The sequence below is a fragment of the Sparus aurata genome, chromosome 23, assembly GCF_900880675.1.
Source record: "Sparus aurata chromosome 23, fSpaAur1.1, whole genome shotgun sequence".
NCBI classification, from domain to species: Eukaryota; Metazoa; Chordata; class Actinopteri; order Spariformes; family Sparidae; genus Sparus; species Sparus aurata.
This window is the reverse complement of record NC_044209.1, coordinates 19023997-19043019: the sequence shown is the minus strand read 5'-3', so window position 1 is coordinate 19043019 and position 19023 is coordinate 19023997. Positions and strand designations below refer to the sequence as shown.

The 19023-nt window shown below is 41.2% G+C and overlaps 2 protein-coding genes across 2 annotated transcripts; one reads left to right on the top strand and one right to left on the bottom strand.

The window, feature by feature from the left end:
- Positions 1-78: 78 nt before the first annotated feature.
- bcat2 (branched chain amino-acid transaminase 2, mitochondrial) lies at positions 79-12213 on the top strand. Its single transcript, XM_030406902.1, has 11 exons — positions 79-218; positions 1965-2036; positions 2504-2704; positions 2961-3071; positions 5474-5593; positions 5767-5930; positions 8668-8810; positions 8893-8978; positions 9180-9320; positions 9407-9481; positions 10590-12213. Exons 1-11 carry the CDS (start codon positions 201-203, stop codon positions 10629-10631), a joined length of 1173 nt encoding a protein of 390 aa, XP_030262762.1. The 5' UTR covers positions 79-200; the 3' UTR covers positions 10632-12213.
- Positions 12214-13629: 1416 nt separating this feature from the next.
- ifi35 (interferon-induced protein 35) lies at positions 13630-18706 on the bottom strand. Its single transcript, XM_030406378.1, has 10 exons — positions 18614-18706; positions 18273-18299; positions 17576-17647; positions 16904-17062; positions 16647-16763; positions 16422-16566; positions 15415-15524; positions 15124-15307; positions 14793-14899; positions 13630-14697 (listed from the first exon to the last, which is right to left on the bottom strand). The coding sequence occupies exons 2-10, from the start codon at positions 18285-18287 to the stop codon at positions 14455-14457; spliced, it is 1152 nt and encodes a 383-aa protein (XP_030262238.1). The 5' UTR covers positions 18288-18299; positions 18614-18706; the 3' UTR covers positions 13630-14454.
- Positions 18707-19023: the final 317 nt, after the last annotated feature.

The window sequence follows — 19023 nt, the reverse complement described above, 5'->3', positions numbered from 1 at the left end:
AGGGGGTATATAAACTAGCTAGATCAACTTTCTTTTTGTAAAGGACTATTATCTTGAGGTGTTTGTTATTTGTGGGTGGGTTCTGGCTTCACCTCAGCTGAGCAGCGTCTCGTATTTCAAAGCGGAACTCAAGTTGACTTTGAACTGAGTGTGTTTCCACACGAGCAGATAATCGCGTTTGTCAGCGCAACGTAGCGGAGATGGCAGCCCTCCGAACGGTGAGTTCATTGACTAATGTCTTTGTGCTACTTGTTATCTGTTTACATTGACTGTCCGGGTAAATGATTCACTCGAATAAGCGATAAGTCGGTTTGTAATGACGGCAAAAGATAAGAAGAGCGGGCCACGAGCTGTTTCACACCGATGAGTCTGTCCCGCCAGCACCGAGGCTGGCTGGCAAAACATTACAGCATGAGAAGGTCATGAAACCAAACTCCATTCTGGAATCTGGAAACTAAAATTGTCTTGCTTATCAGCTGAAAAGAACATCTCATAAAACACGACTCAAGATCGTCTTTAAGGCTCGATAACCATTTCGGCTGACACCAAATCACCAAGATAGTCCTTATTCCAGCACCTTCCTTTCATTTAAGTTAACAGATGTTACAACGTCTTAACACATTCCGATGTTTTTGTGTATGTACAAGGCTAAGAGAGTTAGTTGATTTGTAGATTATTAGCGTGCCGAATTAAAACTAATATCATGCCGATGCTTGAATAGACATTTGTGTGTTTCTATGTAGCGTGTAAGCGCCGCTGTAAGTAAGTTCTCTTTGAATTGCATGATTTTACCATGGAGTTTGGCGTACAAGGAAGTACCCATATCCTCAGGTGGCTGAACATGCAAAGTATGCCAAACTGAAGTGTGCGTGCATGTTATTAACTCGTTATGATCTTACAAGGAGTGCCGCATTTGTAATGAGTCAAGTTATTTAAGTTGCTACTAGCTTAGTTTAATGCTAACTAGCCTTTTTTTCATTGAATTTCATTTTAATTCCAAACATTAGTTCCAAAAATATTAGATTTCATGCATCAGAGTTGCAGTATAATATTGTATATGTACACACAGGCACATAGAGAGTCATGGTTGCAATCAAGAGAAAACTTGCATCATCCATTCAAGAAAGTGCACACATGAGCTTCCTGCAGCAGAATAACCATGCAGCTTTTTAAAAAGGTTTCACTAAAGCATCACATATGCTTGACATGTGGCTGCTTTTATGCCGTTAAAACATATGAGAGGCTGGATAAAAATCAAGTGAAACTCAGCACCGCATTTGGAATTGTAAACTGATTACAAAAGACCAACAATGCAGATTAAAAGATTGTTACTGGGTCACCAGAAGCACAGCCTGGTTTACAAGCTTTAACTGCCCTGATGATTCGGCCATATACTAATTAAACAAGAGTCTTGGCTTTATTGTCTCCCATTACGAAGCATCTAATGTCGTAAAGAACAGAACTATAAACCAGTAAAACAAGTGGCTCTACTTGGCTGTTGTAGTTACTGTATCAGGTGCCAATTCTAGATTGCATGTTGTTGATGTTGTGGTGCACTTCTCCAACAGCAAGCCATTATCATTGGCAGCTTGTTTCCTTTTTGTTTTTTGACAACTGTTGTTTTCCACTCCTGCTTTCACTGACTGGCAGTAATTTTGCCCTATGTCACCCTCAGAGGATCCTCGCACAGTAGGTTCTCACCTTGCATTCCTCATTTTGCAGAGCAGCCTGCACACGTGTCTCGTTCTAATTTTACAGCCCGGCACTCGGCACAGGCTGTTTCCTCCAGCCATGTGTTACTAGCTTCATACTGTAAACTGCCGGCAAGGTGATTGGTGCTGAGTCGCACACCCACAGACACACAGACATGGGTCCCTGTGTATTCCCAAAGGCTGGATGACTTGTTGTCACCTGGATGTTTTAAGGATGTTTCTTACGCAGTATTTTTCATGCTTCATTTGCAGGCACTCCATGGACGACTTCTCCAGACACTCCCCTTTTCCTTTGGCTCACTGCGGTTTGCCAGCTCCTTTAAGGTAAAGATGAAAATATTAACCTGTTCTTTCTACCCAGGTGAGGCCTGCAGCATCATCTCCCTCCAGCCTAATCTGCAGTCTGGCCTGCCTGTACATGCCTGGTTGTCTGTCTCAGAGAGGACTGTGTGTATAGATCAGGACAGGAACAAGGAAGCAACATTTGTCTCTCCATTTCCCACTTGTTGCCTAGCATTTAACGTTTTCTTTCCCCCTCTGTCTCTCCCTAAATGTGCGCCTATCGTAATTATTTAATTCAGATTAATTGCAATTAATTGTGCCTAATTGTCCACATTCGGCAGCTCGAATGACTCTGTGTAACTCAATCAATTGTCCCTTTTAAAGCATGCTTTGCCAATAACGATGATTAAAAAAAAAAAAATCACTGTATCCGTCAACCGCTCTGCTCTTGTCCCGTCGACTTCTTCCTCTCTTCCCGTCTCCGGCTCGTTTGTCCGTCCCTGTCTCAGGCAGCAGATCTTGTCATCGAACGCAACACAGCATGCAAGCCCAAGCCCGACCCCTCCACCTTGGTGTTCGGAAAGCAGTTCTCCGACCACATGTTGACCATCACCTGGTCGGAGAAAGACGGCTGGGAGGCTCCTCAGATCAAACCTTTCCAGAACCTGTCGCTGCATCCTGCCAGCTCGGCCCTGCACTACTCCATAGAGGTGAGGAGAGCGCTCTGCCAACGCACAGTGTCAATTCTGATGTTTTGTGCAACTCTAACAATAGCAATAAGAACCCAGAATTTCAGACAAAACTGCAAATGGCTGATAGGTATTTGTATCTGTGCTTCCTTTCATGATTATGTACTTAACAAGGTGGAGGCATCTCTGAAGCATTGTGCAACTGAGCAGGTGTGTTCTGTGACAGCGTCTTTCTGTTTAGAGATAAAGCAATATGTGTCTCTGTGTTCCCCTCCAGCTGTTTGAAGGCATGAAGGCGTTCCGCGGAGTAGACAACCACATCCGTCTGTTCAGACCCATGCTGAACATGGCGAGGATGCATCGAAGCGCCGACAGAAGCTGCCTTCCTGTGAGTTTGTCGGCCTCTAGAATGCCTCACTGGCAACGTGCACACAATCCAAATATTCATTTTTTTGCAGCTATTATGAAAACAATATCCCTACTTAGCTGTTAAAATGGTGAACGGAAATGATACAGTGTTGATGCGGCCACACAGCCTCCAACTTCCTAATTTTTAACATTATTTTTGTTTAATACCCCCTGAAACATGGTGGAAGGCCTTTACCAAATCAAATCTAACCAGTTCGGCAGAAGTCCAGTCAACAAGTTCGACTTTATTTTATAGAAATTCCTTTCTTTCTAAGTAGCTTAACGTTAACGATCTGAACACATTCTGAAGTTTTGGTGTATGTTAGACCGCGAGTCACTCCGATGATTGGTGGTTTGTTAGTGCACCGAACTGTAAAGTATGTCATGCTGGTTTTTGCATTGTCCTTAGTTTGTTTCTATGTAACTTGCAGGCGATGCGATCAGTAGGTTTTATTTTAGTTGTGGGTAAGTGTAAGGGTTCGGCACAGAAGAAACACCCATTTCTCCAGGTAACTTAATATGCCTTCGGCGCATTTCTCCGTCCAACTGATAATGTTAGCTTTTCTTTGTGCATGTATCTGAGTCACAGCCATGCAAACTGATGGTTAGGCAACACACAGAGATTACTGTAAACAGGCAGACTGTGGTTAAAAAAGGCAGACAAGACACATGTCCTGAATGGGCTGTATACATGTCCAAAGAATGCTCCTAAAACCTGAATAAATATCGGCTTAATCAAAAAATTGGATGTTTGTTAAAAGGCCTAATTGTGTCAGGAACTTCATGCAGGCTGAGTTACCTGTGTGAATATTTGATATATTGAGCTTGGCCTGTGTCTTAACCAGAGTGGAAAAGCCTCTGAATCAGCATGGACGCAATCATGAGACACTACGGACACGATCAGACAGGGAGTCTGTGGAGAGGGCTGTGGAAAGAAAAAAGGTGAACTCGGCTCAACTTTTGCTGCAGAGCGAAACGCTATCTGCCAACCCGAATGCCTGCCGGCCAACATTCCTCACAGGATATTTGATCAATTCATGAAAAGGCTTTTAAAATCCTGTCACATTAACTGGTCTTCCTGGATCATATGTCACTGTGTTACATTGCATCCACGAAAGGTTGTTTTTGGTCTGAACACTCTCTTAAACTCAGAAAAGGCCAGACTGATAGGATTTTACTGATGTATCGCCAACAAAATCACCCTGGCAGAAACCTGCTGATTTGGCCCTGGTCTTTGCTGTCCTGCAGTGAAACGTAACCGAGCAAAAGCCACGCCACTGGCCAATCATATTCATGCAGGCGCACGTCACTCGGAGCAGCTGTAAGGAACATCTCAAAATTGTAGGAACCAGGCTCCATTGACAGTTTCATGTGTAAACTAAACCTTCAAACTGGAACTTCCTGGTTTTTATTTCGTCTCCCGTACCCTTTAGCGTCACGGCCAGACCAGCACGGCCCCTCGTTGTCATGACATAGTGCCACAGTCGGTCTGAATGCGAGCGCTTCAGTATTCAGGGTGAGGCAGTTCATGTTGGAGACTGCCTCCTTGACCCTGTGCGATGTTAGGTAACTGCCTGGCAACGTGCCCAGTTCGGGCTTACCACCGAGACAGCGCCGTCCTCACGCAAGAGTTAATTCTTCATCAGGCGTCGAGGACACAATGGAAACTATGAGGAGTGTATGTCACATGATGGAGCTCTGCCATCTGGTCCGAAGCCATTTTCTGCTGTGATCTGTATGATTGAATCTTTGCTGGCTTACGAGTTGTTTTTTTTTGCTCGTGCTGCATTTTAGCATGTCAGAGATAAAACATTCCGATAACAAAACGTTGCTTACGTTGAATAAATAAATTGTGTTAAAGCATTGAAACGTATCCCGCTAAAACAAGAGAGACTACCAAGTTAGCAAACTGTCTCTGTGTCGTATGTTGCGCAGCTAAATCTACCAAAAGTTTGCGAACACAAGCTAACATTAGCCCCTTGGTCCTACCAGAAATGAGGAAAGCTGTGTTCTGTTGTTTAAGAATAACAATTTTAATTTGTAAGAGGAAGAATATTATATAATAGACTAATACATTGTGTTATTTCTGCTCTCGAAACATGCACAGGCAAACGGTCCTCTTCACGGTCGGCTTTAAATGTTCCTTGAGTCACTAAATATTTAATCAATTGCTTTGGCTCAAAGTCTTGAATATTAAAGAGGCAAAACCAAAAAACAAACTTAGATATTAAAAAAGAAGCACCATCATTCTATAATATTTCATGTAAAGTCTAATATCAAACTGAATCCAACAGCATTTCTTAAGTAGTAAAGAGTGATGAAAGCAGAGCACTGAAGAGCGACAGGTCAACAGCTCATGTCCTCGTCTTTTTCCCCTTGTAGTTGTTTGATAAAGGCGAACTGCTGGAGTGCATCAGGAAGCTGGTGGAGGTGGATCAGGAGTGGGTTCCCTACTCCCAGGACGCCAGCCTCTACCTCAGACCCACCTTCATAGGAATTGAGGTGAGCTTCGGCATCGACGCACAAACTGCCAAAACGGATTCCACTCATACTGTAGTTTAACACCCGAGTTGAGTGATTAAAGTCTGGTGTTAAACGTAGTTGGAATACAATCCTGCACATTCTAATTACTGTCGCACTGACCGAGTCTCCTCCTCTTCGTCACCCTCCTCAAGCCGTCTCTCGGTGTGTCTCGGCCAGGAAGAGCTATGATCTTTGTCATCCTCGGCCCAGTGGGACCTTACTTTGCCACGGGGTCCTTCAACCCCGTTTCTCTGCTGGCCGACCCTTCATTCGTCAGGGCTTGGCAAGGAGGCGTCGGGGCCTATAAGATGGGAGGGTGAGTTTGGTATCTTTCCCCTATTATCTGTTATCTAGGCAGAGTTTATCCCTGATTCATCCCCTCTGACAATTAGAGGAGAAATCTGTTCTGGGACCTTGGATGGTACCAGTTTATCTGGTAATCTTAGAAGTTTACAGATCTAAAACCAATCCTCCTGTAAATCTGTATGGTGTTACCACTTAACAAGTGTCAATCTGTTATTTTAAAATCTTGTGGTACGTGTTTACTATTGGATAGAGAAGAACATCTGTGAAGTCTGTCCGTATGTGCTTAAACCACCAAAGTTTAAGAAAGACTGGTTGCCCTTTCACAAATGAATCACGGGCAACAAAACTGGAACAGCAGTTCCATGAACACATGTAGTCACATCAGTGAAATTCTGTAGTAGCAGCGCACTGTTTATAACACTGTCCGGGCGCTAGTGCTTTACACCGCAGCTGTTTTTTATTCAGCAGTGGATCCAGACAAAGAGAAGCTATTTGGATTTCCACTTTGCTGATGAAGCTCGGAAAGGCAGCCAGAGAGCCGGCTGGTGTCGGCGGCAAATCAGTGTAAAAAAAATAAAAAAAGAAAGAAAGAGAGAGACAGACATTTTGTCTCTTCATAGCAGGAAACGGACAGATTACTAATATAGTCATTTACGACTTTAACAATACATAAAGTCTTCCAAAAGAAAAAAGGTTTCTCGGTCACTCCTTACCAACTCACCGAGGTCCTCCCAGCCCCACAAATCATGTAAAACTAACTATTCAATTATTGAGAGAAGTCCACTGTTGTTCACTGACAGACTCATCAAACACTGATGGATTCATGGAAAAGAGCCAACTTTAATGTCATTCAGTGTGCTTTTCCTTCTATGACACTATCGGCAGTGACCAAGACTCATTGAGCTGCCTTTACAGACCATAAATGAGAGAAGGAATGAGGTTAGACAACTGCTGGACACACTGACTCCAGTTGTGATACCGGCAGTGCTCTGTTAGTCTCCACGCAGCCTCTAATCGCAGGCCTGCTACTCTGAAGCGACACCTGCTCAGCTCCAGCGCAGTTACATAACGCCACTGAAAAAAAAGAAGAAAAAAAAACCCAGCCAGCTCACTAAGCCAACACAATCTGCTGCCCTCCTATAAAATACACTTCAACCATCAAGCCTGGTTTGGCAGCAGCAGTCGCAGGACTGACAGCGGATCAGAGTTGCTCTGTGTGTAACTGCTGTGTAATCATTTTTATTTAATGTGTGTTTGGGTGTTCGCAAAAGACTCACACAAAACTGTCTGGTTATAAAGTCTCTTTTCCTTTTTTTTTTCAGCCCCAAACCTTAGTTCCATGAAAGGAGCTTCTAGTTTGTTTGAGCCCACACTTTTGGTTTTACAGGATATTTACGGTTTGATTCAGTCCCAGCATGAACACAGAGACAATCCTACAGTATAGAGATCTCAATGAGACATGTTACAGTTGAAAAATCAGCTTAACAGCGCTCTCTGGTGGGCAAATGATGTAATGGTGATGCTGTTTCTAAATGGCCTCAGACCAAGTTTTGCAGTTCTGTTCAGTTCTGCACCGTCTTGTGCTCATCGGCCAACACATATAAGACACAGGTACCTCTGATAGTATCTGACGAGATTTGATTAAGGACAAATTCTGATATCCCAATATTTTCTTACTCAGTTTGGCCAATTACCTTTTATTTATTTTTATTTTTGTACCTAATTGCAAACAACATGGATTCTCTCTTGTGTTGGATTTAACATATCAATTTACCTCATCTTATTATGAAACAAATTCACTGGACAAAAGTAAAAACTACTTTGTCAACAGCGTCACATACAGTGTACGCTTCATCAACTTGTCATTACAGCGGACGTGTTAATTTGTGCCCTGTGCGATATTTTATTTTAAAGCTTTTTCAAATTATACCCAAATGATCATGCATCTGTCATCTGCAAAAACGAATAAAGCAATTGCTATATCAGCCTCTTAAATCAATATTTGAGACATAAGCAAGATACTTTTGTGATTTTAAAAACTTTAACGCAGTCACCAGAAGTAAAAAGCAAACGTTAGGCTACTAACATTTTGTTTGATTTAAAATAAAAAAATGGGTAAAATTATTTTGGGTATCAAACCAAAAACCCATTAAAAATACCTTTTTGCTTCCACACAAGGGAACCAGAAGTCCAAAAATGCGAACTTGCGTCCCGGTTTTAGTGTCACTCTCTGTCATCCTGTACAAGGAATCCTCCAAATGTATTTCAAAGATCGATTAGTCCGGCTTCTACATTGTGACACACAAAAAAGAGCTGAACTAACGTGCACAGTTAAGTATGACTCATCACTTGAGTCTGAACTGAGAACGACATTGTTCATTGTTTTGTTTTTTTTGAGCTCCTTACGGTCACAAGGATATCATGTTTCGACATGTCACAGTTGTGCTGCATATTTTTTCAGGATGTTCTTGAATTTCTTGGTATGTGTTGATGACTTCTGTCAGAGGAAGAATTCACATTGTTCCTTCCTTCTCACGCCAGTCTGTGGGTGTTGGTTCGGTGTCATCCAGGCCTCCTTCTCAGTTGCCCCACTCTAAAATTAAAATCTCAAAAACATCTGCGTGACCCCTGCTCGGTGTATCGCGGGATTAGAAATTCAGGAGAAACTGAATGAACCTGACACCTGTTCCTCATCCTCTCTTGACACTCGTTTCTCTGCCTCTCTATGGTTTATTTTAACCCTGCAGTAACTACGGTCCTACGATAGCGGTGCAGAACGAGGCGGTGAAGCGCGGCTGTCAGCAGGTCCTGTGGCTGTATGGAGAGCAGGAGGAGATCACCGAGGTCGGCACCATGAACCTCTTCATCTACTGGACCAATGAGAAAGGAGGTCAGGCTCAGAGTTTCCCTTTCATGGGTTCTTTTGTAAAGAGCGGAAATATTTAACAGTTATGTGATGTGTGTGTCTGCAGAGAGAGAGTTAGTGACCCCTCCTCTGGATGGCATCATTCTCCCAGGAGTCACCAGACAGTCTCTGCTGGACCTGGCCAGAGACTGGGTAAGACAACCAGAGAGGAGACACGCAGTTATATTACTTTTATCCGGTTTTAATTTGAGAATGATTTGATTGTTTCACTAAACACTTAAATGCTAACAGCTCATTGATTGATTGAATATACCACTGGCTGGGTCAGGAGCCTAAAAGATTGGCAGCCACCGCAGGAGATGATTAACTCGTTGCTTCCTGTGTCTCCGTCAGGGTGAGTTCAAGGTTACGGAGCGCTCGGTCGTCATGAAGGAGCTGTTGGAGGCTCTGGATGCCGGCAGGATCCTGGAGGTGTTTGGAGCAGGGACCGCCTGTGTCGTCTGTCCTGTCGGCAGCCTGCTCTACAAAGGAGAGGTACGACTCCACCTCTAGTGTTTTTCTCAACGATTTTTGGTTGATGGTAAATTATTGTGGGTTGTTGACTAAAATGCCTCTCACAGATGCACCAGATCCCGACGATGCAGAACGGTCCAGACCTGGCAAAGAGGTTCCACAAAGAGCTTACTGATATTCAGGTGAGTGCGTTAAAGGTCAGAGGCAACAGAGAAGAACTTTTATATCCAGAAGTAATCAGTTGTGTTTTTTTTTTCTGCTTAACAAGTTTATTTCTCACTGCTGATTAAGGAGTATTTTAACAATACCGTTCAACTAGGGCTGTCTTATTTGACAATTTACCTATTATGACTTTGGCACCCATTAAAAAAAGCATTCTTAAACCTGTGGTGTTGTTTGAAAACTCCTCCTAAAACCTGAGGGTTTTCTTTTAAAAGCAGAATTGTCAACGTTCAATTTATGGTTTGACTCAAAAATAATCAGTTTACAACAGAGAACAGCAAATCCTCACATTCAAGAACATGTAACTTTAGAATGTTAAGCTTTTCTTTCACTATTTCTGCTCGCTAGATGACTGAAATTCTTCAAAAGGAGTTGCCAAATGCAACAAAATGCATAATATAGACCAAATGCAACAATGTGCTATCATTTGTTGCTGCTCTGGGTCCAAGTTTGAAGGATAAGTTCACCCAAAAATGAAAAAGCAACCAAAATACAGCCGCTCCCATGCTGACTGAAAGTCGGGTGAAGTTTTGTAGTCTGCAAAACATTTCTGGAGCTTTACAGCAAAACTGTGTTGCAACATTGTCTTAAACAACTGAAGAAGATGGGGACTTTTTTTAAAAATCGTTATAATCCAAGTCTCAGGAAGCCACAAGATCACAAATTAATTTGTAAACACATAATTTACATCCTTGTTTCAAGCCAAAATGTTAACTGTAGCTGCTAAGCTAAAAGTGTTAGCCTTGGTCCACAAGCTTGACTGCACATCAAGGGTGTAAAAATTATCTTTTTAAATCAGTTTGGGATCTCAGGACTTTCTCTGACTTTGACTGAGCGGTGAAGCTCCAGACATGTTTTGTAAACTATTCAAACTTTCGACTGAATTTTCATTTTTGGGTGAACTTATCGTTTAACTTTACACTGCAGGTGTTTGTTTTTCTAAATATTTTTTTTCTAAACTACTTATAATGCAGCTTTAACTTTTGCATTCACAAAGAAAAGCAACAGTTATAACATTTCCTGCTTGTTAATTTCTTTTCCTCGCTCTTCTTTCCTTGCCTCACCCAGTACGGACGCAAACCAAGTGACTGGGCACCTCTGGTCGTTTAAACGGCCACATTGCACACGCCAGTCGCATCAACAGTTAGTCACATTATTCCACTTCGGACGACCAGCAGCTCCCAACCCTCCCTTCTCTCTCTCTGTCAAACTCACTAATGCACTCCTGCTTACTTAACCAGCCGAGGAGACGGACGCCTCTCTCTGTCGGTCTTCTCAGACGAACTCTCACAGATCTTACCGACCTGTGTGGAATCTCATAGGAATACGGTTGGTGGTTGCAACGTAACAGCTCGCTTTGGAAAAAGCAATATTAACAACAATATGCAATGTGTTGTCTCGAGATGACCCTCAATCTCCAGTCCGCTGTCATTGGAAGGTAACAAAAAAAAACGAAAGAATAACAAGTGAGATGATCAGAACATAAAGTTGAGATTTGCCTTAAAGGCAGCACTCTTACCAAGTGTGTGTCTTTGGATGTGGGAGGACAGTGCTTGTACCCAGTTAATAGCACAAACATTCATTGTCATTAACTCGGCATTCTCATACTAACAAGAAAGGCACAAACTGACATATTTCAGACATAGGATGTAAAATATTACAATACTAGAGCAGCTACATATCACCTCTAGGACTTAACAGTAGACACTCAGCCTCTTGGCGCCGAGCCTTCTGTAGTTGTGCTGTTTCTGAACAGCAATGCATCAAAATGTGTTCACGCAGCAAGAAAAAAAACTGTATTCACAATAACCTGTACTACTTGCAAAACCTGTGTGTTTTCTCTGAAACCTTTTAATTGTTACACCTGACCCGTGAACGCGTCGTAGGAGATGTTTCCGTTACTCGTCGTGCATATAATGATCCGAGAGAGTACTGCCGCAGTCTTTTAATGGGGGCCACGTCACCTTGACAACCAGAGTTTTGCACTGAGCTTGTTTTAATGTCAGGTTCGTGTCTGAGTGTGACTCAGCCTTTTTTTTTTTTTTTTTTTTTCTTTTAGAGAGGAGACGAAGAGTTGTTTTTTTTTTCAATGTACTGCTGGTTTTCGTTTGCTAAGAATGCACAAAAAAACTAAAAAAACTAAAGATAGAGATTTTATGAAAAAAAAAAAAAGGCGATGGTTGAAGTGAATCTCAGCGCGCACAAATGGAAGGTCGACAGCGGGCCTAAGAGATGAACTGTTGATGGCGGCAGTTACTCCTGCACTAGTTTGTGTGTTAATCATTATGAAAACAAGTGTATAGTAACAAATAGATTGTGCTGTTACATTAGAAGTTTTTAAATGATTTGTTTTCCTCCCTTCCTCGTTTTTGGATTTAGGCCGACTGTCTTCCAGAGTACTTGACTGTGTCACCGGTGTTTTCCTTTTGAATGTATCGTATTTTTACAAACACACTACTCACCTGTCCCTCTTCTCTGTCTAAGTGCCTGACCTCAGTCTGTCAGCTTGTTTCTTCTGTGGATCTTCAGCTGCTGTTTAGTTTTTTTCCTGATTGTGCACTAGGGGATACGTAGCTGGATTGTTTGAGTAATGTCAGTATAGTTTTTTTTTCTTTTTTTTTTTTTTTAAATGTGCTGTTACTTTTACTGTTACACTCTTTTATGTTTTTACAATAAACCTGATTTGAGTTCAGCCTCGTAGCTCATTTTGTGCTTTTTGATGCTCTTTGAGTTTGAATTGGTTGGGATTTTCTCGATATTTGTTTAAGCGAACACTTGCCACAAAAGGCATTTTAGACTTTTACAGGAAATTGTAGGAATTTTACCTCAAATTCAAATCGTTTAAGACTTTGTTTACACATATACATTTGACTGGAATTCCACATATTTGCTTTTTTGCTCATGTTATGTCACCAGTCAGCTGACTGATAAGAAGATTGACGTCACTCTCGGTATATGAAGCTAAAGCAATCAGCCAGTTAGCTTCGTACAAAGACTGGAAACAAAGGGAAACTGCCAACCTGGCTATGTTAAAAAGTTCAAGTTAAAATCTACCTACCAGCACCTCCCAAAGCTCACACAATATATATATGTGGTACATCGCACCCCCAAGCTGATGAAAAGCCACGTTTTGCTCTGTTTCTGGAAGCCCTAAGCTCCACAATTGATTTGAAAAGGCTTTATTTACACCCTCTAAAAGCTGAAGCGTTAGTGTGCACCCCACCTCAAGCTCGACGGCACGTCAAGGTTCAGGGTTCGTACACATTTTTCAAGGTCAAATTCAAGCACTTTTAAGGGCCCTTTTTCAAAAATGTCCAGCACCTTATCGCTGGGGTAAAATACATGACTACAGGAATATATACTCATGATTATTATTTTTTCTTCACTTTTTATCACAATTATGTACATTGTATTATGCTGTAAACATCTAAAATTGTGTTTCATAATAGCAAAAACTTTACAAATTAAAGGAGAGCACAAAGTTTTATCCAAGGGAAGCCACTTGGCGTTCTTCAGGTACACTTGCACCAAGACAAAGAGAGAACAGAGAGCACCCAGTAATTTTCTTTTTCATCAAAGTTTATTAATATTGAACGTGTCATCAGTCCATTTGCATCAAATTCACCTAACTTACTCCTCAGCCATCCTTCTCTATGGCTACCGGACTGCTTGTGTGATGACACACACACACACACAGATTTTATTTCTCCTTGTAATAAGCAAACTATCCAGTCTGCTCCCAATTTTGCCAAAACACAGAGTTATAATGTCAAGCAATTTCAAGTACTTAAACTAAAATCCAAGCACTTTTCAGACCTTGAAAACACAACATTGAAATTCAAGCACTGTCAAGGCTTTCAAGCTCCTGTACGAATCCAGAAGGTTGTAAATCTGATCATTTAAAAGCAATTTAGCTCCTCGGGGCTACCAGAGACTTGGATTATGGCGTACAAGTTAAATGGGGCCGTTTTATGGGGTTTTCTGTTTTAAAACAAGTCCCCATCTACTTCCATTGTTTAGGAGAATGTTGCAATGCTGTTTTGTTTTGCGGACTCTGAACCCTTCATCTGACTTTCCATCAGCATGGGCGTATGATGGCTGAATTTCATTTTTCTGTGTATTTTTTTCTTTAATGTATTTTACAGGCTCTTGTGCTGGTGGAGTTTTTTTTTTCATGACCCGGCGCTCCTCCTGGCCTCAGACTGGCTACTAATTATCGTTTTTACAGTTGTACTTATGTACAGATTGAACAATAAGATAAAGCTTGTTAATGAATTATCTTCAGAGATGCTGCCAGTGAGATTTTGTTGCGCTTTGTACAGAATTCGTTGTTTCCATGCTTCCAGTCGATCCGAGCTGAGCCACTAGCTATGGCTCTACAATGTACTGAACAGACAGATGTTTGTTCAGGTGAGTGAAAAAGATCTCATGTAGGTAACTGTTCACCAGAAGTAAACAAGCTATTTCCCAAAAATGTTGAACCAATCCAAAGAATACATCTTTTTACCATTCTTCAAAAGAGAAAAAACTTGTTTTGTATCATTTCACACACCAATTTAATTGTGATGAGTGAAAACGTACAGGTAAGTTTTACAGAAGGACATTTACATTTTTAAACAGTAAGTCAGGGATTTCCATGATGAAAGTACAGAATAAAGGGATAACCACATCATTCTAATGACACTATTCACTGAGTCACTGAACAGAAAAACACCCGGCTGATACTTCCTTCATCCGTTATTATAGCGATTGTAAGTTTTATAATTCTCAGAATTACTAACAATCGTGACAGCCACCGAAAACATATTTTAGAAAATTATAACTCAGTTTTTGTTCTTTTTTTTTTTTGATAAAGTGGATCCTGTCTTAACATCTTGCACACGATCTCGACCCGGAGATGAGAAGTTTTTTGGTTGATAGATAAATATATGGCCTACTCCTCCTCTTCTTCCTCCCCATCTTCCTCTTCCTCCTCCTCCTCCTCCTTTTGGGAAATGGCCTTAAACAGGGAGGAGACCTCCTGACCCGGCGGGTTGTAGAGGATGGCTTCGATCTCTCCGCCACCGTTGCTGCTCTTTTGGAAGTGGATTTCCAGCATGTCCTGCAGGTTCTCTTGATCCATGACGTCAGGGATCCCCGTCAGCAGCACGGTCCGAGGACACACCGACATATGAGTCTGGGAAGGACAAACGGGTTACGTCAACAAAACCTTTTACGGGAATCTTATTTTCTTCCTGCCTCGTGTACCACGGCCTCCTGACAAACGCTTACCTCTAGGTTTGTGATATTCCCATTGACAAAAGGAGTCACTCTCACTCTGTGCTTGGTGTTTTTTAGCTTCACCTCATGGAACTCTTTATCCGTCAGACCTTTGGCAACTGGTGGTAGAAACAGTTTCATCAGCAGGGATTCAGATCAAAACATAGTCCAGATGACATATTTCGTTGGGGAAAATAAGCTGAATTTTATTTTTTATTTTTTGTATTATTTTATGTTCCTGATCAGCTGTGTCCTATGCCACCTCTCTTTGATGAGTAACATTCAGCGTAATGATATTCCGTCATAATGTCAGTATTAAATATAAAGAACAGAGCTTGCTCACTGTTATTATTCACAAAGGTGAGGACCACCGTCCAAGAGTCGGACATAATTTCACATGAATCCACTTCTCCGCCTCCGTTTTTGCTCTTGGAGAAGTGGATCTCCAGCTGGTCCAGCAGGCGCTCCGAGTCCATCTTGGGCAGGTTGGAGATCAATATGCGCTGAGGACACACCTCAGAAGATATCTGCAGGACGGACAGGAACAGATCACTCACAGGAGACGCATACTGATTCTAATCTGACTCAAGGAGAGAGAAAAACTTCAAATTTGGCTCTGCCTGTCTCGTTGTACCTCCACCACCCTGGGCATCATCAACTCAACCGGCCTGGCCTCCACAGTGATTCTGCAGTCCTGTCCCAGATCCACCTGGTGCTCCGGCATGCCCAGGATCTTCTTGGCCACTGATAACAGAGGAAAAACAGAATGATCAGCACTACCAGTCCAGCAGTATTCCCCATTTGGATCATTTACTACGGCCTAGCATCCAAAAAACCCATGTCTTTATATGTTTGTTTCATTTGTTTGTTTGTTTGAGTTATTTTCTTGTTACATTAGCTTCCGGGGAACATTTTATAAAAGCAAACTGGTCTAAACATAAAAGCAATGGGGAAAACAACTTTTTTTTAACTAACTAGCACATCAACAACAACCACAAATATGACTGATAGAGGCTCAACGGTTATTAATGATGCCCCCTAGTGGCATAATTTGGCCACGCAGGCAGCAGTACACTCAAATGTATCATCTGTTTCTGTTTCTCAGGATTTATTTATTCATGTTCATCTCTCCATTGCAACAATATTACCTGTCCACTTACACTTTCAAATCATAACCGAAATAACAGTATAGTTTGACTAGGTTTAACTATAGTTACTCCATTCCTTTTTTTATATATATATATATATATATATACACATATATATATATATATATAATTATATATATGGATACATTTACTAATACATGTTGAAGCTATACATTTGGACACATAGCTTGAAAGAAAGTCTACAAAAACGAGGCCAAAAGATGTAAACATTTTCACAGCATGCTGGAAATTCTCCTACTCATACGACAAACACACAGATTCTACCTCAAAGAAATGCAGACAGAAAACTTTTTATGTTTGTTGCGACAAAAAGAGGTATTTTTAGCCTAAACACATACATTCCCTAACTTTAAACAAGTGGTTTCTATGCCTATCTCTATCCAGATCATAATATAAACTGAACAAAGAAATGTTATATGTAAACTGACCCCGGCTTGCAGAAGCTGTGGTGCCGGCTCGCTGATAAACTCACCTACTTCTTCCTCAAATGTGATCAGAGCTGTCCCACCAATCATCGGATAAACTATCCGTGGTTCCATGTCAAACACTGGTGTGTTGCCTGGCCCTCCTGTCGCCCCCTTAAAGACAACGTTCCTCTCTGGTACAGAGGCGAACACCTTAAATCAAAAGGAGGTACAGGTTCAGTGAAAGAGTCATGAATGAGTGCAGACAGTAGAGCTGAGTGAGATGAACGTACATCAGTCTGCTCTTTCAAGTGGGCGATCTGGGAGTCTTCCTCGATCTGGGCTTCCTTCACGTACATGATCTGCTGGATCAGCTCGGTCTCATCCTGCTTGAGCGCGTCCAGCTTCGCCTACAACACAGAAAAACTTCAGGTGTCATCGTGGCCTTTTTATTGAGTAAATGTACTCAGTTACATTCCACCACTGCTGCACACTGAAGCTCTAACGTCCAGGTGAAGAAACAATATTTAAACAAAAACCACTTAGACACCTTTTCCCTCTCAAGCTGTTCTGCATAACGGCACTTGTCCAGTTCAATATCCTTGGTCAGTTTCTGGGTGCGCCGCCTGAAATCCTGAGCCAGGCTCCGTCGGTCGTCCCTGCTGGCAATCAGGTCCTTCTGCTCCTGGAGCAGCTGCTCATGTTTTTTCTGTCGACACACGCAAATATGTTTAATACATTTTTCTTTTCACATTTCTTAAAATCCAGCCTGAGTATAGATACACAGCCAAGATGCTATTATTTAAAGTTTTGTATAAATATCACAACAAAAAAGTAATTGTGAATTTATTTAGCCATGATAGTCACGGGTGAAAATCTGATATCGTGACAGCGCTAAAGCTGAATATCTTAATCTTGATGGTTTCTTTTTTTAATTGAGGGTTCCGCTGAACAAAAGCTTCCTGAAATTGATTCATGTGTTTCATAAACAAAATGACAATAAACCTGAACACACATAAAGCATGTGTAGAAAATGGTATTTAGATTAATTCTGTCTGCTTTGAGCTGAGTGAGCAACCTTGTTTACACTTTTATACATACAATACTTGAAGTGTTTCATATATTTATCTGCAAATTGAGCTTTTATTCAGCGCTTCGGTGTTTTAATCTTGCACATGGATTGTTAGAGTTAGGCTCCTATTAACTATGACTTTCACAGCACCTTGTAGACAGAGATCGAAGCCAGGACTTCCTCCAAGCTTTTCTCAGCTGGCGTCACCACCAGAGAGAAATCCTAAAACATAAAACACACAAAAATGTCTCAGAGGCTGGTAGAGGATGAATAAACACCTCCACACATATTCTTTATTTAAGTGTTTATGAAGCACGGCTGTATAAAATGCAGAGAAGCTTTGAGTTGTCATTTTTATGCTGACGAGTCACAATAATGAGTTTATCGACTTATCGTAGGCTTACATATCTTATTGTACATGACTTACTGACATATCAATCAACGTACATAGTTCACAATCCAATTGCAATGTCTAAATTATGTGAAGAAGCAAATGTTATTTTGCTCTCTGAGAGGATCTACCTGCATTGTCATTCATATATTACCATTATAGCGGCATAAATGGTCTTAAAATGATAATAATATTTATCTCAGTCATTTGTAGGACAATACATCGTCCAACATAAGTAGTTATTGGGACAGGCCTACATGTTAGTCAACCTAAAAGTGAAAGCAGTACCACGATTATATATATATTTTCAAAATGATCCAACAGTGTTTTAACCCACAGAGAAACTGTTTTAACAGCAATTTAACAGATGCGGTTTATAATGTAAATATATGTCATATTATAATCGACTTAATGAAGAAAAACATGACAACAGGAAGGAGTAAAATGACGTCTCACCTCTTCTGAAGACATCGTGAAATCAATCTGTAATAATTCACAAGATATTAAAGCTTTAGAGCGATGTCAACCAAAGACAGTGTATTAAATGTGCTCACTGAGATGTGGCTGACAAAGTATGTTAACTTGTATGTAACTTGTATATCGATAGATAAACAACAGGCCGGACGCCTGAGCAACTCGAATCTTTCGTAACGTCTTGAAAACTTTAATTAAGTCATAATCAGTAAAAGTTACGACAGCTGGAAGCTCTCATGTGACCCCACACCAACGATAAAGTAACATGTTTAACTGAATTCAGCATTTCCTCTTTTTCTTGAGGGCGACAGGTTAGCACTTACCTCCTCTCGATGATCTGCCCTGTAAACACGTTTATTCTTTCACTTTCCTTTCCCCAGCCTCCCTGAACGTATCATGCTTCCCCAACAGGGGGCGCTGAAACCTACACCTCTCGCGAGATTTCCGCCAATCTCCCAACAGGGGTTGTGAAGTAAATCATGGCCAGTCTTTAAGTTGTTTAACTTAATATATTAGAGAAAGCTTACCTAATGTCACTGTTATTTGTCTGGAAGACCGTTTGGTTAAGGAGAGCTTGTTTATTAAGAAAATTAACTGTTTATCTAAAAGCCATTTGTCCAATTATATAGATCAATTTCATGTAAATACATTCCATTAAAGACTTCACAGAAAAAGAAAACGTTTCTACCAGGTGCATAGGTGTGATTGGCCAAAGGACAAAAAAGCAGTAAGA

Bases quoted from the DNA above. Each gene is read 5' to 3' on its own strand.
- bcat2 (XM_030406902.1), top strand. The intron at 2,705-2,960 runs GTGAGGAGAGCG...GTTCCCCTCCAG, and splicing joins CCCTGCACTACTCCATAGAG to CTGTTTGAAGGCATGAAGGC. The intron at 5,594-5,766 runs GTGAGCTTCGGC...ACCCTCCTCAAG, and splicing joins CCACCTTCATAGGAATTGAG to CCGTCTCTCGGTGTGTCTCG.
- ifi35 (XM_030406378.1), bottom strand. The intron at 16,764-16,903 runs GTGTCTAAGTGG...TCTGTGTTGTAG, and splicing joins AACAGCTTGAGAGGGAAAAG to GCGAAGCTGGACGCGCTCAA. The intron at 14,900-15,123 runs GTGAGCAAGCTC...TTCTACCACCAG, and splicing joins CACCTTTGTGAATAATAACA to TTGCCAAAGGTCTGACGGAT.